The sequence below is a fragment of the Esox lucius genome, chromosome 21 (genome assembly GCF_011004845.1).
Source record: "Esox lucius isolate fEsoLuc1 chromosome 21, fEsoLuc1.pri, whole genome shotgun sequence".
Classification (NCBI taxonomy): domain Eukaryota; kingdom Metazoa; phylum Chordata; class Actinopteri; order Esociformes; family Esocidae; genus Esox; species Esox lucius.
This window is the reverse complement of record NC_047589.1, coordinates 18,910,683-18,934,542: the sequence shown is the minus strand read 5'-3', so window position 1 is coordinate 18,934,542 and position 23,860 is coordinate 18,910,683. Positions and strand designations below refer to the sequence as shown.

Here is a 23,860-nt window from a genome sequence, read left to right as displayed (position 1 = left end):
AACACACACAAAAGAAGTTCAAGATATTCACAGAGCCTCAAAAACTCCCTTTCAAAACTGCTCCTGCACCTTCTGCACCTCTGTCCCTCTTTCTGTAAGTCTTTCTATAAGTCTTTCTCAGCATAAAAATATATGTCTTGTTTTTTCTCAATATTTCAAAAGACACACTGAAAAAGAAACTAAGAAGAATCAACACCTAGACATCTCATTCCTGTACAGTTTCTAATAGTACATCCATAACCTATTATCCATAAAAGAGCAGACACTGACAGCTAAAATCCTTATCATAACCTTTCACATCATTATCCAATGCTGTGGGATTGACTGTAACTCTGAGATGTCAGTCCTTAAACATGTCACACGTCCTCTGTGTGATCCTTTACTCCTTAATATCTTACTGATGAGCTAGGCTCACAGACCTCTTGGCATCCTTCCACTTTATTATCCTAATATAATACTTGTATGGAATCTGGAAAGACCAGGCAAGCCAAAATGGTGTCCTGTCCCCTTCAAGGTAAATGCAATACAGGGATTTAAATGTAAAAGAACCATACTGTCCCCTCCTATAGGACTTTTATAATATAGTACATCTAAATGAAGCACGCAGTTACTGGTTAGTTATTGAAAACAATGTAATGAAATTGGGACAACTGGGAAACTGGAGCTCGAGTCAAAAACTTTAGTGCACTTAAAACATAACGTACACCAATCTGAAGCGCACTTAACAGGAGACAACCGCAACTTCTTAGGTCACTATCTAGGGATTCCATCCTGAAGGAGAGGATCTTTCTATTTCCTGTCTCAGATAGGTAGCTGATTTTAATCTATATGATATATGATTATCTCTCCCTGCATCGTCGTTGTGGGGGATTGTGTATCCAGGATTAATTTGTTTACTCAGCTGTTGTACTTCATAAAAGGAACACAGTGCCTGAACTTGGCACTCCAGGTAATTGACTGGAGTGGATTCCTGCCTGGGTCCTTATCTGTTCTGTTCCTACTGATGGACCTCAGGGCCATTTAAGAGAGGCTCATGCCTATTATACACAGAATACAATGGAGAGAGGAAGAGAGAGAGGTACAACTAATGCTTTAATGTGGTGTGGGACACTTAAGGAAATGATGAGCTGTATCTATTGTTTTCTCCCTTCTGCATATATTAATCAGGACACAAATGAGGCCGAAGTCAATAATTATAGCCAAGCTATTTCCTGAATAGTTTAGAAATAGAAAAAAACAACAACAACTCACTACAATAAAGCCCAAATGGGTAAGAATTAGATGTCTGGTCAGTTGATCATATCCTACATCTCCAGTATCAACTATTTATATTGAAATGGAATCAACTGCTCTCTTAAAATCCCTCCTCAGAGGCAAAACCAAACCATTCATTTCCTCTCTCACACAAAGTAATTCACAATGAGAGTGTCAAGATGAAGTCATTACAACACGACAAAAGCAGGCTCAGACAGATAGCTACAGCGTTTATGAGAACAAAAGGTATGACGGGAAAGGCTTAATTTCGCCTGCTCACAGTTGTCAACTGCTTTGTCAGGGAGGAACTATTCTTGGCAGCGTTTCTTATTCAGGAAGACTCATACACTGATTTTAATTATATGCAGGTGAATGAGCCTCTGAAGCTTCTAGACTATGTAACTAATTAGACTGCTGAAACAAGACCCTGTGTGAGGGTGTGTGTCTGTGTGTGTGTTTGTGTGTGTTTATGTGCTGAAAACAAAGACAGCCTCATCGCCCAGACAGACAAAATAATCATCAAGAAAACACAAAATGTTGTGAAAGTACAATCAGTGTCTTTTCTTTCAGGTGTGATCTGATTACTAGAGGATGAAAGCACAGTCTCATATGAACTACTCAATCCTCCCTGTAAATCTGTGTGACAAATTACCCCATAGAAATGTCCTGTAGTAACTTTATGTTGCCATTTAAAACAAATAAACCTTTTCCCATTTGTCTCTAAGAGGTTTAAAAAAATGTATTGTATTTTTCATGGACCTTTAGTCCCTTATTGTAGAAACAAGCACCGAGGAGTTTGAAACAAGATCTTCACAAGGTAAACCATTTCACTATATTGATTTCAGTGTGGAGAGAAACCAATTATACAAAACATGAAGAATTACGGCTTAGAAAGGCATACTAGGACCAAAAGCACAGACTAAAACGCAATCCCATTGTTACATTTTCATCAGCACTGACCGGCCTCACAACACGCAACAGGGGCTAAAGATGTGCTGGAGCTTCCTGTTCAGCTCTCAGAGGCCGAGAACACTGATTGCACTCGGAAATCTCAATGGCTGACTAATCACTAAAAGCCCTGACCTGTCATTATGACAAGCCCAGACCTTTCTATTCACTTATGTTCCAAATCATAACACTCTGCTTTGCAGAAAGTTCAAATCAGAACACAGGTAAAATAGTGTGCAAATATTTAGCCATGGCAGCCAATTGCATATGATCACTAACCAATGACATCTTAATTTTGGACTGACTAGGTCTACAGGATGGTGCATTCATTCAAATGCGGTAGAGGACACAGGCATTTTAGATTGAAAATAAACTGGCACAGTAAAATGTTACTTGGCTATAATTGATGGCTTGAAGGTGCTGAGATGACAACGATTTATAACATATTTTCAACCACCTCCTAACTGTTCTGCTGGTATTAGTTCTGTCCCAGCGACATCTTCCGGAGCATGATCTCAAGTTGATCAGAAAACAACAGAACACATCTGGGGCAGGCACGTATGTTGGCCTGTGAGCGTGCATGCATATCTGTGTGTAGCTGAATGTGCACAGTCTGGATTCATTACAAGAGGAGACATGGCAGGCAGCTGTTGGGGATGTCTAATGTTTCTGTCAGGACCCACCTGAGGAAGCAGCTGGAGCAGCGAGTATGTGTGGTTTATTTGTGTTTGCGTGCGTGGCAAGGCCACATGCGTGTAAGTGGATGCGTGCATGTGTATAACAAACAACAAGTCCAGTTTGTAGGTAACCTGTTATTTTCAAGAACGAATGCTTTTAGTGCACACAATACCACTTTATCACAGGAAATATTCCAATTATATTTCAAATGTGCAGGACAGAGGGGACAGAGGCAGTAAAAGTGCTCCTTTAAAGAGGCGAAATCACCTTTTAAGTCGTGATAATGTCACTGTCGAAACTGTAATTTCCTGTAAGTGGCCCCTGATGCTAACCCTTCCTTTGACTTCTCAGAACACCAAGGAAAGTTCAGACCTTACTGAAGATGTCTGGTCTTTCAATAAAACAGAAGCCAACTCCCCCATTGGAACATCACTCAGCTACCGAATGGGCTGAATCACCAACTAAAGACATGACAATTATTTCCAGTGACAGCCAGCTTCAGGTATATGACTAATCTCGCATCAGGTAAAAATAGAAAACCCTTTCAGAAGTTCTGTTCTGGAAAGAACAGCGTTCAATATTGAAACATGATCAAAACCTCAGAGAGAAAGTCAGGTGTACTCACAGTAACAACATCCATTATTTCTCAGGTGCTGTGTAAGAGGACACATCTGATGTTGAGAAGAGACCAGAACTGATTTATGTTCCCAGAAAGGGAAGTTTGATTTGAAAAGGAAGCACAATATTTTTTTTAATCATTGCCAGGGGTAATATTGTATTGCACTGTCCCTGGACATTTCAGCTGATATTTATCGGGGACAGTACTATCTTGTACTTCACCAAACTGAACTATGACACTCCCGCTCAAAAAGCATATAGTCAGGGCCAAGTCTGAATGCTAAATGTTTTTTAAGTAATGTAAACCTGCAGAAACATTCAGTTTTTTTACTGATATTTCATTATTGTCAACTATATCAACACTCATTTTAATATAATCTGATGCAATATTTCAACATGAAAATCCAGATAATCCGAAACAATGTCAGTTAATAGAGTTACATGATAACAGAGTTAACAATGGTCGAAACAGCCCATTGCAGAACATTGATATCTGGATTGGTATTAAAAGGACAGTGGTATATTGAATATATGTACTGAACCCCACAGTAACAGTGATAAAATTCATCAGAATGATGTGAAGTAAGATGTATTGTTTAATTTCTGGACATAATACAGCAGAGTCACCTCCAAAATGATTGACACACTTGATTAAGATTAACAAAAAAGGCTCTATCAAATAAACAACACAAATTAGGTTCAATATTGTTGTAGAATGTCTATTTTCTTTGGTCAGTTCCTTCAATTTTCATGCATTTAAATTTGGTGTATTGCATTTCATTGATATACACACAGGTATTATTATTATCTTATTATTATCTGGGATTTGTTTTTAGAAATTTGAACAGCATAAATGGATAATTCTCCACCCCCCTCAGTTTATACTTGGTGGAAGCAACTCGCATACAACAGTATAGGTGGATCTCTACCAATTTAGCGCACTTACATTAATAAAACAATTCAAGTAAAGTCCCTTGGGGAGAGTTAATGGACATCATGGCCAGACATTCCACTGGATTTCGGTTAGGGCTATAACCGGGGCACTCAAGGACATTTACCTTTTTATTTCTTAGCTACAAATGTTCGATGGTGTGTGGACAATCTATAGAGACCGTGTATTTTATTGTAAATGAGGTGGGTATAGAAAGTACCCCCCCCCCCTATCAAAACATTCACCTTTTGTTGCATTACAGCCAGAAATGAAAACTCATACAATTATATTTTTTCAGTCTTTGGTTACACACAGTAACCCACAATAATCAAGTGGAAAGAAAACAGTAAAATACTTTATTTGGATAAGTGAACACCTCCCCTTGCCTAGAAATGCAATTGTAAACTTGTTGAGTTTTCCAAAGTTTTGGAAAGGCACAAGTGAGGGGATGGATATAAAAATATTAGTCTATCCCTTGGAGCACAGATAAGACTTATTAAGAAGGTGTATGGCACCACCCAGACCTTGCATAGATCAGGCCGTCCCTCCAAACTGGATGACCAGGCAAGGAGGAGACTAGTCAGAGATGCTACCAAGAAGCAAATGGCAACTTTGAAGGAGCTTCAGGCAAAGACTGATCAGTGAGTGCATGTGACCATGTGACCAAGCTCTCCACAAATCTGGCTTCTATGGGAGGTCGGCAAGAAAAAAACACAACAGCAAATCTATTTAGAGCTGTGCCAAAAAGCACATTGTACATTCCAAAGCCAAATTGGTGCTGTGGTCAGATGAGGCCAAAATTCAACCTTTTCACCTGAATGCAAAATGATTTGTCCAGCAAAAACCAAACACATATTTCCACCCAAGACCACCATGCCTACCATAAAGTATGTTTTTGGCAGCATCCTGTTGTGTGGATGTTCTCTTCAGGAGGGACTGGAGCACTTGTCAAGATGGAAAAGAAAATGGACAGTGCAAAATACCAACATATTCTTGAGGAGAACCTGCAGCTATCTGCCAGGAAGTTTCAACATGAAAATGACCCAAAGCACAACACCAAAGTAACTATACAGTGGTTGATAGACACGAAGGTGAATGACATTGAGTGACCTAGTCAGTGCACCGAACTAACCCTAATCCCATTGAGAATCTGTGGAATCACTTGAAGAGTGAAGTCCATAAGTGGTCACCACACAATTTGACAGAGCTTGAACAATTTAGCAAGGAAGAATATGCAAATATTGCACAGTCTAGGTGTACAAAGTTAGTGGAGACGTATTCAAAGAGACTCAAGGCAGTAATTCAAGCAAAAACTGGTTCCGCCGTGTATTAACTCAGGAGAGTGTTACCTTTGAGTAACACTCAACACTTATCCAAATAGGGTATTTTACTGTTTTAATTTCAGTGAATTTTCAGACTTTTTTCTTTTTTTCACTTGGACATTGTGGGTTACTCTATGTCATAAAGCTGAAAGAAGTCAGATTTTATGTGTTTTCATTTCAGGCTGTAAGGCAACAAAATCTGAACAATTTGAAAGTGGGTAGTGCCATTGTATATCCTCTGTGTACAGCTCCGGAAAAAATGAAGAGACCACTGCACCTTTTTCTTTCCTTTCCATAAAAGTTGAAAAGGAAAGTTTTGAGTGAGGAACAGAAGTGTTCAATTTGCAATGGTCTCTTAATTTTAACCCTTCTATTCCTCACTCAAACCTTCCTTTTCGACATTTTTGGAAAGGAAGTGGTCTCTTAATTTTTTTCGGAGCTGTATATTTGTTTTACCTATATTCACACAATCTAAAACATTCACTATTGCTCTAAATTCTTCTAATACACAAAACTTCTACTTCTTTGGTGCAGAAAAAGTTATACCTTGTTCAGATGCAATCCTTTGCATATCAAGTACTAACCAATCTTGTGTTCTTGTGCTATTATTATTGTTTTGATAATTAATGTGGGTTTTCACAGAAGTGCCTTGAAAATATGCAAAAGATGGAGCTTCTCATTTTCATATATTTTACATAGTAATCTAATCATGAACTAAAATTGTTAATAATATTTTCAATGCTGGAGATGTACTTTTGCTATTGAAAGAAGAAGGAAAATAAGTAATGGTTGATGTACAAATAAAGTGACACTATACTTTTTGCAGGCGTTAACCTGCATCAAATGGAAATTAATTCACAATTTTAACCTGATAAAGTCATCAATCTACTTTTTTGCACAAGTATTGGTGAATTACCTGTGTTTTATTAGCTCACTTGCACTGAAATTAGCAGGTTGGAAATATTTGAGGTATCTTTAAAAACAGGATTGAAAGTGCTACAGTAGTTTCAGGCAGCTCAGGCCAAAATATTTGAAACCAGCAGCGGTAACAAACCCTCTACCCAGCCGGAGCACACGCTGTTTATATGTGCATGGAATAACTGGAGTGTACTTTTGTTTTTACATTTTTAATATAAACCTCTAAATGAAGGCTGTTGCACTGTCTTGCCCTGTGGAACTAACACATAACGCCTTTCACAGAAGTTGTAGCCCCTGTATCATTGCAAACGATACGTATATACATGTTCACATAGAAGCTTTGTTACTTAGAACCATTTGAACTGGAAACCATTTCCAGTTAAAGTGTTTGGCAACAATGATGTAACATTCTGCTATTTAACAAACCAAAACAGACCACAATTATGGGAATCCTACAGACAGCAACGCCACCAAATTATTTTGCGTGACCCGGCCCCAGAGTTCCCCTGTCCCCCATTTTGAGCGTCCCATTAGACCCGTGGTGATAATGTGTGCTGATGGACTATGACAGACCAGGCTCCAGAATACCAAACGCCGCTTTTGGAAATCCATTTCAGACTGTGCTAGGCCAGGACCATAGTGTCCATCTTTATAATTTGATTTGTTATCCTGTCAGACAGTTGGCACAGCAATCATAGCAGCGATCATAACCCCCCCCCCCCCCCCCCCCCCCCCGCCACCACACAGCCCCGCCCTGCACAGAGACGTCCCTACAGTTTGAGAGCGAATAGGATGAATAGAAATTTAATTAGACCCCACTACTACCCTACTACCCCTGCCAATCCTATCCGCGCACTGTCCTGGACTCCTGCATTTCTCCCCAACACACAATCTCACGTACCCACACCTACAGGACCTACACTCCAAACACACACAAACACACACCCTGCCCTCTTAATATATTTGGACATACCATGATGTTGTAATTGGGCACTGAGTACAGCTGCTGGCGGGGGAGTGAGACTGTTGTACAACCCGCGCCCCAGTTAATCATAGATTACTTTATCTGGGCCATTCCAAATCCTCATGCTACCTCAGTGCCATGTAATCACTGAACCCCTCCCTCCCTCTGTCTTTCCTTCTCTCGCTCTCTCGCTCTCTCGCTCTCTGCACTTGGTATCACTATATTTTCTCAAATGTCTCACTCCATCTCGTTCTCTCATCTCATTCTGTTTCTGTTGACATGGAAGTGTCTGACTTCTCTCAACAACTGTCTCTTCATCCTTCTAAGCCCCTCTCTCTTTCCCTATACAAAGCTATGGCTCCTCATCAAACATTTGAGGGCCAAACTAGTCCAGAAATGTGATATCCACGTCCTGATGGGATAGAGTTATCATGTATCCCACTCACCCACTGTGTTACAGATTGTGTCACATTCACTCCCTGTTATTGAACACATTAGATGTAAAGGACATCAAAGGATTTCACCCAAAATGCAGCCTCTACACTCGCTATAGCACAAGCGACAAGCCAGGTGCTGCACGGCAGAATGTAAAATGAGAGAGAGAGAAAGAGAGAGAGAGAGAGAGAGAGAGAGAGAAAGACAAAGACGATAAAAGAGGGGAGAGAGTGAGGAACAAGAGGAGTGAAGTGATCACAAAGTAGCTCTTCACAAACTCTCTCCCGTGAGAAAAGTCTGGTTCAGACGCCCGGCACACTGGGCAGTCTAGTGCACTTGGCTCTCAAATAGGACTCAAAATCAATGACGCTTTTAAACAGGACCTCCAGTCAGAAAGGCTGAATAGATCATAATACACAAAGCAAGAAAGAACACTGTTGCCTTTCCTATTTAGCACAACTCTTGCTGCTCCTCCTGTCCACTCTCTACCTTCTCTCCTATTTCAGACCAGACTGGGAGCATTACGCTCTTGGCGTCTTCGTCCATAAGCCATATTGAGTCATGTTACAGAACACACTGACTTCTCAAGCAAATATTCCTGTGAATCGTAGGAAACGATGGCGTTGCTTGTCCTCCATATTTTCTTATTACCCAGGTGGTACTCGGGGGAGGTTTGGCCCTTGTTGGCCACCATAGCCTGGAGCAAGGAACATTCGTTAAAATGTCAAACACAGCAGTGGATTCAGCCATCACACCAAACAGAGCATACTTAAGCCAGGACGGAAATAGCAGCCAAATTATTCTCAAGGAGATATAGGTCAATATTGAAGTTTCTCCTCTCTCAGGTGCAGGAGTGGAGGGCAGAGGGAAAGGTTTTGCAGCTGGAAACAGCCAAGCGTGTTGCTCATGACAAACACTCACACATGCACATACAGATTTCACATTTTGCCATCGTTGTAGGGACCCCAAACATTATTCCCATTCAAACGCCTATATTCTCTGATACCTAACCCAAACCTCAAAAACCTAACCTCAAAGGTAACTTTCCTAAAACAAAAATCACCTTTTTTCTCATAGGGTCCGGCAAAATCAGATTTTCCTTGTTTTACTATCCTATCAGATTTTGGGTTCCTACCAGGATAATAAAACCTGCACACACACACACACACACAAACACACACAGACACACACTTAACTTCTGCAGTCTTGAGTATATCAGGCCTGCCACGGTTGTCACAACACTGAAGATTGATAGTGAAAAGTCCTATACAAAAGTAGAACTGGCAATAGTTCACAATATTGTTCTAAGACAGAACAAAAATATTAAAAACAGTTCAGTTCTGCACAATAACAACATTTTAAATGGACATTTTCTTGTAAATTATTTCATCAAATGCCTGTCCTTGTGGGATTTCTGATTGTAGATGTTGTGTAGCTTCACTATTTGATGTGGGCATAATTCAAATGCTTTGGACATACAGTACATATATATACAGCCTACTTTACCAAATGGTACACAGTGGAAGGATTCTTCTCTCAGTTGTCATTATGACAATTGCCAGCTTTTTAAATGTCCCTTATCCCAAAGCCTCTCAGCATTACAGCTTCAGTCAGCAATCCCTCCACAGCCAGAGAGCAATTTCCATATAATCTATCTACGAGGCTGAAGCTGCTCGTTGCTAGCTGTGTTCACGGACAATAGCAAAGAGGCAAAAAGGGATTTGACTGTGGAAGAATAACCCTACTCAGTCTGTCTGTCTGTCTGTCTGTCTCATGACAGCATATTCATCCTAGCACAAACACAAACAAAGCAGGCCACTGCAAACTTATTGTAGTGTTTTCATTCGGTCTCTTGGCTACAGCATGAGTAATAGGCAGCAGACGATAAGCACTCATCATGTACACATCTAAATTTGACCTCAGCTCATAACAGCTCTGTCGCTGATGGTATGGCTATAAACATGCTACAGTATATTAGAGTCCCTACATTGGTTTAACTACATTTGAACAGCCACTAGCCTGGTCTCAGATCTGTATGGCAACGATAGTCAGAGAAGTTGACAAATTGGCCTGCAGATCCAGGACCATGGCTATTAGCATAGAGCGAACTATACGAGCTAGTCCCACAGGCGTTTCCTTGTGTTGAGAGACTAAATTAGACGCTTGCAAAGCCTGTGAAGTGACCGATAGCAACAGCCTCAAAGGAAACAACAAAACAGCCTACTAAAATGGATGAAAGTGGTCCATTCTATTAGAGCCACAACACTTGAGAATTCTAACAACCAATATCTGACCACTTCATTAACATGTAAACAAAAACTCTGGATATAGTGTAGTGAAACCACGTCCTCCGTGTGAGAGAACCTAATATAATATGAGCATGTGGTAGAGCCACATCATTACACCTCATTGTGTGTTTGTATGAGATAACTATTTACCGAATATCATCAGAGGACATAATGTAGGAACGGTAATCCTTGCCTGTGGTTCAGATACTCCTAAAGTAGTACACTAAGCTAACTGTTCACTGATGTTTTGTCTTTTAAAGGGGACTGGCGATGTGTTATAAACAATAATATGGATTGGCCCAGTCAAAGGCACTTGGTAAAGTAAGTGAAAGTGTATTAGACAGTTGTCATCAACATGCCAGAAATATTCAAAATGATAACGATATAGAAATAATTCCAGAGAAATCAGAAAATGATTGAACAAGTATGAAGTAAAAAAAATATATTAAAAAAACTAGACTAAAAGTTACTGCGCTGTCAATGTGTTTTAATTACCCATCAACACACATGTTTAATGCTATACCTTCCTATACCTTTGGACCTTTTTAATGGCATGGGCCATTTTCCACATAGCCTAACACCATAGCTAAGCCAGACACGTGAGTGCATCAGCATATGCCATCACATAAATAAAAAAAAACAAATCCCCACCAGAGGCTTTAATAACAGCCAAGGAAAATATTTAACAGCAAAGTCAAATGTGAATCAACTATATTCATTTAGGGACCGGTCAAAACATATGTGAAACATTTACAGCCATGAATATAGCTTGTCGTTAACATTATCTTGGAGAAAAACATTGGGCTGCGATTGTTCTCCTGAAATGCTTACATTTGTATGTACTATACCTTTGCAGAATGTTGATTCAGAGTCAAGCAAAACCATATTCTGAGGACTGATCCACAGGTAAAAGTTGAACCAATGTAGTTTATATCTTTGAATAATTCATCTATCAATGACCCAGGTAGCGTAGAATGAAACTCACATACTGTGTAGCGTGACTGGTAAAATGTGTTTGAACCATAATGATTCACTTTCCCTACATTGAATTGTTATTGCAGTGTTGAAACACTGTCGATGGTGAATTATTTTGTAACTTATCTGCAGGTAATTGTTGATAGCTAAAAAAGGTCTGCAAGCCAGGGAGCCACATACAGCTTCCACCATTACGATTCCGTTTCTGACATTGCCCAAAAAAGCTGTTCACAAAGCTGTTTGTACAGTATGTGAACGACCCATCACTTCAAAAATATGTGCATTCAGACTCAGTGACTCGTGGCTGCTGTTAAGTGGCTAGTGCTGTCTGTCTCTCTTGGTGTTTAAACATCCAAAGGTTTTAATAAACGGTCTTCACAGCTTAAATGTGTTATTTTTACATTTAGAAATTCTTTATTTAGACAGACTAGAAACAGGAGGAAACACTGAAGGTATAACACTGGAACAGGCAGAACGGGAACCTCAGTATGGCACATTTAACTGGAATTTCATAGAACATTTTCAAACAGCTAAACATAGATTCTGTTGTGAATTAAAATTGACTTCTGGCTGGGAGATCTCCATGATTTTGGAACATCTCCTTTCTCCCTCAGTTGTAACAACAAAGCAAAGATCAATAAAAGACGGCTAAATTTAAGCTGAAGCATGTAGAAATATTGCATGTCCTAGTGTTTACTACAAAACTTCAAGTCTTTCCATTTTGAATGAGGAAGAGCAGGAAGATATGAGAATGAGGGCCAAGTTGTGTTATTTTTACCTGGGCTGGGCTTTCAAAAAAAGTGGGATTGAGGATTGTGTTCAGTACGTGACCCAATAAGATTGTGGATTGTGTTCAGGACATGACCCAATAAGATTGTGGATTGTGTTCAGGACATGACCCAATAAGATTGTGGATTGTGTTCAGGACATGACCCAATAAGATTGTGGATTGTGTTCAGGACATGACCCAATAAGAATGCATCACTATAATGTTATGCACCAAAGGACCGTCCGAAAGGGTTCCACAGAATATTTCAAAACATCTTGTTCCACTACTCCAGCAAATTTAAGGTTTTGTCTCAGTTAACTTAGTCGCAGCTCAGTTGCCACTACTTTGGCAGTTCCGAAGCACTTTGTTTTTGACCGTGTGAGTTAGAGGACAGGAATAAATAGCTTCTTTGCTCACAGTAGACGTCAAAAGGAAGTGCAACGATAGAGTTTGTCATATTGTTTTTGTCTCATTTCCACTAAAGAACACACTCCATTGGAATAAATGGGCAAAGGCTCAGCTTGGCTGTGTGTTGTCTCAGCATGGACCCATTGTGGAATGCAATTATCACTTCAGCTAAGAGACTATTTAGCAGTATGGGAGGGGAACAACTGGGGAAGTGAATAGGCAGCATCCAGTTAGTCAGAAGATTGTTTTGGGAAAAGGGAGGTCAAGTGTGCGAGGAGGAGGGTAAATGGTTTGTGCACGAACACAATCTAAATGCCTGCTGCTCAAAACCTCAAACAGTATGTTATCAAATCAGCTCAATGTCCAGTGCTAGCGTAGAAAAACTACACATTCTGCACATGGTTCAAAAGATCATCCACTCAACCACTCTGTCTTACACATACTGTATAAGATACATTATAGGCATTTTCCCAACCAGAAAACTCTCCTAGACCTTTATGTTTGCAATTTCATATATATATTTTTTTTTTTTACACAACTGAGGAAGTCATTATGTTCTCCATTATGGCCCCATAAATTATTTCTATGGAAGTTGCTTCGGCTGGTATTATCCTCCATTTAGTACTTCACTTGACAGACTGTATCCTAAATTAATTCATAACCTCGAACAAAAACTCTTGAGGAAATTTTAGAAACTGTCTCAATAGAAAGGGCATCATATTGCGGCTGGATGAGACAGCACTCTAGGTTTTTCTATGACTGTAACTCATTAGAAAGTAGTGATTTTTTTAAAGTAGGCAGATAGTAAGCCAGACACTGTGAGATGGAAGCTGTTGTGCCATTTTAAAATGATAGTACTCAACAGGACAAACCAGTAGCTTCCTGCCACCCAAGTATGAGGAGAGAAGGTAACTGTCACCTTCTTACTATTAAAAGAACTCCCTTGACAGGGACAGAGAGTGAGAGAGACAGAGGGAGAACACAGATGGAGAGAGTAAGACAGAGGAGAGTGGAGAGAAGAGACTCATCTCCAAACAAACGGAAGCAAGCAGCACTTCCTTCACTGAGTGCTGAGAGAGATGCTGGCTGTCAGAGATTTGCCAGCTAAAATCTCAGCATTACCTCAGTGATATCACATAACCTCACAAATTAAATATTGGGTTATATTAAATAAATGTCATTGCTAAGGGTAAATCATTTTGGATTTGAGAGATTTTAACAATTCAATAACCTTTAATTTATAATGCATTATGTTTCTAGTTAAACCAATATAAATTACTTTCTATTTGTTCATAGTTGAATAGGACAGTAACGTAACATGCAAAATGCACATACATTCATAATGCACCCACACATACACTCGCAGGCAGGCCCACACATAGACACAAACACACACACACACACACATATACAGCACATAGGGATTACCATGGCTTGTCTGTCTTTGGTGGTTACACAGATAGATAATTCCATAGCTCCCACCACGAAAGCTAAAAGTATAATTACATTATAAGTCATTAGAAATGTAATAAGATGAAAACATACTGCTCGCTGCTAAATATGTTATTTTCTCTGAAAGGTGTTACACATTGGATGTCCTCGATGGGGATGATGAATTTTTAAATGTGAATATCAAGATCACAACATTTAACATTTAATTGAAAACACCCACATCTCTTCATTCACCAGTTTTAAACAAATGCTCCTTTTTAATTTAGAAATGTAAGAAAAATGTAAGAATACTTACTGTTTTGATATTTATGATTACCTTTCTACAGAATTCAAATGCTTTCATATTGTCATATAAATCAATTCTGTCATATAATTCTGTCATATTTCTGCTGTAATTGTAACACAAAAGAACATCTTATGCACACTTTCTGAAAATGGACTGAGATAGAGGTAAAACAGATTCCCAGAGGTACACAAATATTCATGCATTCACACACACACACTTAGTTGTACAGTAGCTGTGTAAGCCCTGAGGTATAGAGTGATGATTAATGAAGGGGGAAGATAGATACCTCAAGCGTTGGGAGTTTATAGGTGCATCTCCAGTGTATCTGCAGAATATAATAACACCATGAGAATCATAAAATCAGAGGTATGGCTAATGTTGTATCATGAAATCTGTCATTCTAAACCTTAGTGCTGGGAATTGGTCGATATGGTGAGCTTTGCAATTCAATATTGTGATGTTCCAAACATATTGCTTACTATATGTTTCCAGCAGAGGGACAAGAGAGAGCCTTGAGAGAACATGTTTTGATGAGTCATGGAAATAAAAGTGCTGGAAACAAATTGGCTCACTATTTAAAAAGCGGGAAAACAAGCTATGAAGGAAAAATACTGGAGTGTTGGTGCAGGTAAAGCAGACTAGTGCAAAATACGTATCCCAATATGTAACTGTATAGATTTTAGCCACCTTCTCCTTGTATTAATGCTTTGGAAAAGAGATTATTTGAATGCTATTGCTCTATGTTGGAATTGTTTGTAGGGTAACACTTTATTTTAAGAGTTACACAAGTGTTTTGGTAAATGCTTCACAGATTTTCTACAGACTATCTAGTAACCCTAACCTTAACCTTTACCCTAAACTTAGCAAGCAGTTTCAGATTTAGTTGAAAGTTTGTTAATAGTATTACTATCTTTAGAAATTCTACAGATGGAAATTGGCAGATGGTTGAATGCGCATCCCAGTATAATCTAGCTATAGTCACACAGTCAAACTAAAGCACTAATGCTTTCACTATCAAGGTCAGTGGCATTACAAAAAGGAGAGTCATCAGAAGAAATCAGAGAACTGATGCAACAAAACAGCTCAAATGATAATAGAAAACAATATCTTAAGTACCTCAAATAGGGCCATTTCTTATTGTGTTTTAAAAACAAAACTCTCTAACTCCAGACAAGGGGCTGGATGGTACAGCTTGCCCAGGCAGGGTGTGGTGCCAGACCGTCAGGCTATCAGGGTCTGCAGGGATTGATTTGGGAGATTAAATTGCTGTGATGGGGAGTCCTCTTCTCCCTCCCACTGAGCTGAGCTATGACTTCTACCCTCCTCCCTCTCTCCCTCCCCTACTTTTGTGAGGATTAGTGAACTCTGCACTTCACAGAGTAGTTCATCACAAACACACAGGAAACACAAAGCTATTGTTGGGAGCAGTCGGACAGGCAGCTGGATATAAGTTGTATTAGTGAGAGGATTTGAGAGGAAAAGAGAGAGAGTGAAAGAGGAAGCAATGAGAGTAAGAGAGTGGAAGGAAGACTAATAGAGGAGATAGGAGAAGAAAGTGTGGTGATACACCATGCTCCACTGTGAGCCCAGAGGCCCTGCTATGTGGCACATTACTTAATCAATTGGGCCTTACACATATCTAACTGCTAATAGCAACATTTGTCCCTGTTCGGAGTAAAAAGCACCTTTGATAATTAAGAGCAGCGGGGATCAATGATGAAATGTTCAAGCGAGGTCTGAAGGCAGAGATTTATTTATGAAAGGAACTGTATAATAGTAGCACATTTTTCAATGTGAATAACGTTGGCTGTGTTGTTTCCCATATCCTGTGAGATGCCATTCATCAGGGCCAATAAGAGCCAGTCATTTGTCTTCAGCTCCTTTGTGTCTGATAGGAATGGATGAAAATAGAGGAGAAAAAAAACCTGAATTGGTCCAACCAAACAAACGCCAACGCCTTGCCTTGCATATCTGTGAATTAATTTACTGGTTTTCAACATCTATCACTGAATAAACAGTAGCTAAGCTGTGCACTAGAAAACTCCCTCTGGAAGCATACTTAAAACTGCCTTGAAAAGTGTTTCCAATGACGCAGTGGTAAATTCACTGCCTCCCAGTTCAGCTGAGTCAAACCTTTGAGGGATCTAACCTAGTTTAACTGTTAAACGAGTGGTAGTAGTACTAGTATTGCAATCATAGGCTGAATTGTATTCTAATTGTTGTTGTTTTCTATCCCCGTTTGATCCTCTCCCTGTAGTTTGTAGAACATGCTCCAACACTACAGCTGTAACCCTTCTAATAGTGCTTCCATGTTCCACATAGGCCATGTGGTATTCCTGGTCCCCTGGTGCATTTGGAATTGTCAATCAGCATCAAAAAGGCAGAGCTCATTTCAGGCTATGCTGCCTTTCAGCCGTTTTACTTTATGTCCCTGACGGAGACATGGATTACCCCAGAAAACACAGCTACTCCAGCTGTTTTCTCTATATGTGTTTTTTTTTTTCATTTTTATCCATCTGTCCGATGATGGAGTGCCTGGTCATTGTGGTTGTGGTGGCACAGAGCTAATCATTTCTCATCTTCCCTCACACTCCCCTGTACATGTCCACTTTTGATTTCCATGCTGTCAAAGACACTTGTCCACTCAAGCTTAAAATTGTTACATTGTCCACTATGTGCCCTTGGAGATTTCTGAAATAAGCTTGACAACTTGATAAGCTCAAGCACCGCCACAATCTACGCTTTCTCTCCCATACTACTCTATCGTCTTCTATCCTATCATACTTCCCATCTGTTAAATTTTTTTTTTTTACCTGATACTGCCCTTTTCTCCACATTTTATGACTTTCACAGTCCACTTTCCTCCCGGCCAAGTTGTCTCTGCCTTCTTGTTCGGTGCTTAAATGACTCACTGTGAGCATACAGAACATGACTGCAGGCAGCTGAGCAAAAACGGAGGAAAACTAAACTTCGGTATCGAGTACACTGGTCTCTCACACACAAAACTATGCAATAACCTCTTTTTCCTCCACTCTATCCAGAAAGAATCATGCAACTAGCGCTGTCTGGTGACCCAGCAACCTGCCCCTTTGGCCCCATCCATTCCCCCATCTACAGACCATCACTGGAGACTTACTTTCATTTGTTACTTCCCTCATCAACTCATCCCTGACCACAATTTGCATTCCCTCAGACTTAAAGATGAGTGGATTTGTTCCTCCCTCAAGATACAAAAAGATAACACCTCTGATGTTAAAAACTACAGCCCGGCATACCGGTTTCTGCTTTCCTTTCCCAGAACACTTTCTGATTAATGCAAGTTCTCTCAGAACGATCACATCCATGCTAACCAATCAGGCTATAAGACTGGTCAGTCAACCGAGACCACTCTCTTCTGGGTCACAGGACACTGCCCAAGCTGATCCTTTCTCTCTGTTGTCGTCGTCCTAGATCTATCCCCAATCACCTTGATTGGCGTGAACCATCAAATTCTCCTTTCCATCCTCTTGGGGCTGTGGGTCTCAGGCCCTGCACACTACTGATTTGCATCCTACCTGGCAGGCTGTTCCTACCAGGAAACATGGAGAGGACCTGTGTCAGATTTATACGCTATCACTACTGTCCAGGTGGGCTACATGCCTCAGCAAACAAAGGATAAGAGGGGTGGTCAACAACAATTACGAAAATCAACAAAAGTCCTTGCCATGGAAAATGACTAAAATGGCCTAATTTGAGGCAAGGAATAGTTGGAGTACTCAACAAAACAGGCAGGACTCAATCTCTATGAAGACTTTTTAATCCATGATAGTATTTATGAACAGAAAGTGACTGACGTTTCGATGCCCAGCTGTTGTCTTCCTCAGAGTAATGTGGCCATTGTATATGGACTGCTATTCATAGTCTAGTGGCCGAATGAGACAACACCTATATTATTTGTAGAGACAAAAACAGAGCATCCAGCCCAGAATTAAACTATCTATCTATCTATCTATCTCTATCTCTATATCTATATATATCTATATCTCTATCTATCTCTATCTCTCTCTATATATATATTTATCTATATCTCTATCCCTATATATACACACACAAAATATATATATACAAACATGTCTACAAATACATATCATGACAAAAAAACATTCACAAAGTTAGCCTAAAAATTTCCAAAATGAAAAATCATCATTTAGTCCCCTTAGGTTCACAGTATCTAGAGAGTATTGCCAAAATGCCTTGCTGTCATTCAATATGCGTACAGTGTCACCACCCCTTTTTGAAATGTGGACTAAAGCCACAAATCCCAAAGAGGAAGGTGAGCCATGTTTGGCTTCTATGCAATGATGCGCAACAGCATAGTCTGCGTTTTTCTTGCAGATAGCAGTCTTGTGTTCTGCAATGCGTAGTTTCAGAGCTTTTTTAGTCTGAGCAACATACGCTGCTCCACAGATGCTATCACTACTATTATCCTGCAGGGTGCTTTAGGAAATCTCCTCTTCTCTCTATGCACTTGGCTCCGTCATATTTCCATATGTCTGCTTGGATGTCGGCCGACCATCTCAAGCTAAACCTTGACAAGACAGAGATACTCTTACTCATAGGGAAGACATGTCTGTTCCAAGGCCTCTCCATCACAAATTAAAAGGCTGTGCACCCATAGTGCAAAGGACCTTGGTGTGACCTGGGCAAACACCATGTTGTTTTCCTTAAGGTTTATGCTCTTCAACATTTGTAAACTATGGCCCTACCTCAATGTTTACTGTTTTCTGTAGTGGCACTTTCATTACTGCAAACTGCCCCAAAAAACAACAGAGAAAAACTCTGATATGCTGAGCTTTCAGAGTTGATACACTAGTTTGATATTATTAGAATTAAATGTATTTGCTACAGTATATAGAGCTTAAAATGTTAAAATGTTTGCCACAGCTTTATTTGACAGGCAACAGAGGACAAAACAAATTACATACTGTCTTCCACATGAATACCAAAAGGGTTATACTTATGTTATTTCTATACCAAACTGCAAAGGCATTAGTTTAACCCTCTGAATGAATAGGCAACTGCTTGAGCTGCATAATAATAATTTTGTCAGGTTATCTTTTATGCTTGCTAGACTGGTTTGTTAAAGTTAGAACATTTTAGAAAAAGACTCAGTGCTGTTATTTTACAATTCAAACAATTAAAAGGGCTGACAATCATTTTGAGCCTTTCTTTTTGAGATGATGCACACTTGAGTAAATCCTGTTCATTGGCATTAAAGTAAACACAACGAAAAAAAACTAAAATATTTTGTTTTAAAAAAAGGTAATATATTTATGGCTTCCCTTGGAGAGCAAAACTAAACCCATTTGCTTTGGTAGATTCTGTGGTAAATTATTTGCCATAATTTTGACAATGTCTGTTGGATCCCACACAGTTTGAATGATAGTGAAGTTTGGGTGATCTCAAGGTGGCCAATCTTGTACTATGAGTGTTCCATCGGCAGGCTTCTTCTCCAAGTAGGTCTTACTCATCTTTGAAGAGTGTTTGGTGTCATTATCATACCGAAAGATTAGGTTTTGGACAAACAGTCAAGCCATTTCTAAGACTCTTTCACCCAGGTTAAGAGTGTAATTGACTCTGCCAGATACTGAGTAAACAGTTCACTGGATTTCCTTCTGACCCTGAGTTACCTTAAAGTTATGTTTATTAGTACCTTCGCTGTAACATTTTTACAGAATATATTTGGAATCAGTATATATATTTTTTCATTTGTGTTGTTTATTGTCTTGTTTTTATTTTTACCGTAGGACCTTTCACCAAAGTATGTGTACGTGTACTTGTCTTATTTAAGGTGAGTCTTATTATGATAATGGTCTACAGTCAGGGAAAATCAATGTAAAAATGTCACATTTACAAAAATGGGAGTTTCTCTTTACAGAAACTCACCACCAGTAACAATACAGTAAAAGTGGCTACAGTTTCAGAGAAAGGCCAGGTGAGTTAGTCCAGTTGGTGAAATTCTCCTGGCGCCCTGTATTCAGGCCAGCCTGTCATCGTAAACAGTGAGAGGAGATTATATCTTAACTTGCTGGGCCATCTTTCACAATAAAACCATTGTTCGCCTCCTCTACTGGCCCGGTGCATCTGTGGTGTGCTCTTCCTCTACAGGGAACCTACACCGTTACAATAAACACTCTCAATATACAGTTGAGTGGTCAGTGAGAACAGAGCCCCCCTTGAGTGAGGCTGAGTGAAGGAACGCCGGGTAGAGACAAAAGAATGCAGTTATGGGAGTTGATAATAGGTGAATGGACATTGAGTGGAGGAACTCAAGTCACAGGGGAAGCAACATGGTGCAAAAGAAGCATGGCTGGTGATGGTGCCATGAGTGTTAACTCTTGTAGTTAGATAACTGTAGCCCCTTTTGATTTGGGGACTCACAGATAAGTGGTGATCTGTTCATCCGGGTTCTACTTTGGATGAGGAAATGTATTTTAAAGGCTGTTAACAAGATCAATGCACAAAAACAACCACACCAAAATCTGTGTCAGATTTAAATCAATATGCTGCCACTCCATTCCTCTTTCAATCTGTGCTATGGATATTCATTTTTCAGAGAAAAAAAAAACGACTGGAAAGTTACTGAATAGGCAAACAAAACTAGAATAAGCATGTTGGTGTCTATAATAGCTCTTGGATTGAGTGTGTATTTCAAAAAGCTTACTTCAAAATATTGACAAGTTGGGGGAAAATCTAATGCAATATGCATGCTCCATGAAATCAGTCAAAACATGGGTAGCTCTTTCAGCTGAACTTTAAAAATAAATAAGTATTCAGATCCCTTCACGTTTTCCACAGTTTGTTGTATTATAGATCACTTATAATTTGTAAAAAAAATTGCCACAATCTAAACATAATACCCCATAATGGCAAAGCAAAAACATGTTTTGAAATCTGTGCCAATTTATTGGAAATAACTGAAATATCTCATTCATGTAAAAGGTAAGCACCCCCTATGAAAATAGTATTTTTTTCGTTTTACATAAGTGGACATGTAATCTTCACTTCAGCACTGCTGACAGATAAAGCCAAACTAATTTAACATATGACACTGAACAAAACCACAAAAATGCAATTTCATGGTGCAGAAAAAAATAAGTGCACCCTTAGCTTTAATAGATGCTGTTGCCAAATTTTGCTGAAACAACTTTATGAAGCAATGATTTAAGGAGTAACTGTCCATCAGTCTCTTACATAAACTGGTAGGTATGTTATTTTTTCCTTCTGTACAGTACTGCTTCAACTGTGGCATGTTTCACGGCTTTCATGCATGCACAGCCCGCTTCAAGTCTTCCCAAATCATTTCGATTGGACATTAGCCATATTGTGGCAGCTTTGCTTGTGTGTTTTGGAAATTCCTTCTGATGCAAGATCCATGTTTGCTTCAACTTCTGCTTCTTGACAAATGGCCTCACAATTTAGAATTGTCCAGGCAGCAATGAAGCCCTAAACCATAATGAGAAACCTCAAAGCTTTAAGGTTGGTATGAGGTTCTTCGGTTCAAAGGCAGTGTTCTGTTTTTTCCAAACCAGACATCTGGCATTACGTCCAAATAACTCCGCCTTTGACTCATCTGTCCAAAGCACATTGTTCCGGTCCTCTTGATTTTTAGTGTTGTTTGCCAAATGTCAGTAGTGTTTTTACATTCTGTTTTGAGAGCAGAGGCTTCTTACTTACCAACCTACCATGTAGGCCAAGTTAATGCAGTATCTTTCTGACAATTGACTCATACACTTCTACATTGATTGTGGCAAGAGAGGCCTGTAGATCCATTGATGTTACCCTGGGGTTGTTAAAGACATCTATGGGTATCTTTGGTTGGACAACCCGTGCTACGTAGATAACCAGTTGTCTGTACATTTCTCCATTTGTGGATGATCCATCGTACAGTGGAATAATGTACTTTAAATTGATTGGAAATTGCTTTGTAACCCCTCTTTCGAACTCCTCACGGTCCTCCATAATCTTTCTTCTGAGGTGTGTAAAACTTTCCAGGGTGTGTACTTACTTTTTCACATGACTATAGCAGGGCCAGCTCATCCCCAGCACAGCTGCCTCCCATCAGGTCCTTGTCAGGGTGGGTGTATGAATGCCCAGGAGCAGGTCTGGACAGAGGCAGGAAGAGAAGCAGAAAATATGGCAGAAACTAAAAGGGACACATCTGCAGGCCTACTCCCAGCTGCCATTCAGGCTGCACTGCCCCCAACGACACAGGATCCAACTAGGGAAAGACAGCCAGAGCGTCGACCACCCGCACCAATTCCGCCAACACCGTCACCGTAAGGCCTCCCCAGAGTGGCTTGCCTTATCAGTTTGACGTTCTGGCCACCTCCTCCGCCGTTTCTGTTAATAAAATGCCATCCAGGGCCCAGAACACTTGAGATGTGCTCGTTCCCTGTGTCTCCCCTAGTCACAAGGGTTGTTACTACATTGCCTGTCACCCCTATCTTTAAAAGACTAGAACATCCAAGCCTAACTATAAAAACTGTAATTCGGTCTGTTTTGCTTCCTAAACTGCTCGGCTTCATAACTAACACCGGGAGACAATTGTGACTAGAATTACACAGTTTGTGAGCTTTTTGAAAAGCCATGAAATATAATTGGCTGAAATTGCTTTGACTTGGCCACCTACTCTCCTGGCCAAAATGCATACACTCTTGCATTAAATAGTAAAATAAAGTATGTACCCCAAAAATAAAGACCTCAAAACCCACAAAGATCTGGTGGTAATTATGTTTTTTAATTGGCACTGTATGTCCAATAAATCGCTCCGTTTAATGAAAATAATTAAAAAATATTTGAATAATCAAATGTACCTGAGCCTCATTTGGCCCCCAATGCTAAGTCTGTTCGTGTTGTTCAAGTTCCCAACGTAGCAGGCACCCGACCCTCAGTATTTTTGAAAAAGGAGCTTCAAGCAGCGTAGGAATTTCAGGACGGCCACGGTCATCGTTGCCCTTCGCTCTGGCTGTGATGACCTGAAAATCATTGTACGCCCTATGGCCACAATGGCTTTTTTGCTCCTGCTACTGTCAAAATCTTGCGGTCAGCAGTCGGTTTGTTTGTTTGTAAGTTTGTTTGTAGTTTGCAACTGAGAACAACCACAAGAACGGACTACATGCAGGTAAGAAAGCTAGTTAGTTAGCGATAGATAGCTGACTTAGTGCAACGGAATCAAACCTCGCTGTTTTGGAAGGTGCATTCATGAGCAATTGGGAAGTGGGAAAGTTCCGACCTCAGAGTGGGAGAATACACCTCAACGCTTATTGAGAGCTATGAGAAGTAACGTTAGGTTTGACATCACTTGACATGGCAGCGTTTGTGGAGATTTTTTTTAATAAAAACTATTACTTGCTCCGCGAACAAATAAGACTCTAAATTTGTTTATTTAGGTTGTACTCATTAGCGCAGGTGATTGCTTTTGTGTTTAACTAAGATAATGTGAGCCTTCTAGCTATTCTTAACGTTACTTAACTGTCAATAACCTGGCCTGTTTGGTGTCGACATGTGAACACTCCCACCTAAACATCTGAAATGAAACAAATTCCAGAATCTATCAAATTTTGAGGGAGGAG

The 23,860-nt window shown here is 39.8% G+C and overlaps 1 protein-coding gene across 2 annotated transcripts in view; it reads right to left on the bottom strand.

The window, feature by feature from the left end:
* dok6 (docking protein 6) overlaps nt 1-23,860 on the bottom strand; it is a 64,032-nt gene that overhangs the window by 32,954 nt on the left and 7,218 nt on the right. The window contains exon 2 of one of the 2 annotated variants that reach the window (XM_020041990.3): nt 14,533-14,571. The exons of the other annotated variant lie outside the window; for it this stretch is intronic. Coding sequence (XP_019897549.1) covers nt 14,533-14,571 — 39 coding nt within the window. The remainder of the gene's footprint in view (nt 1-14,532; nt 14,572-23,860) is intronic. 2 annotated transcript variants of the gene reach the window in all.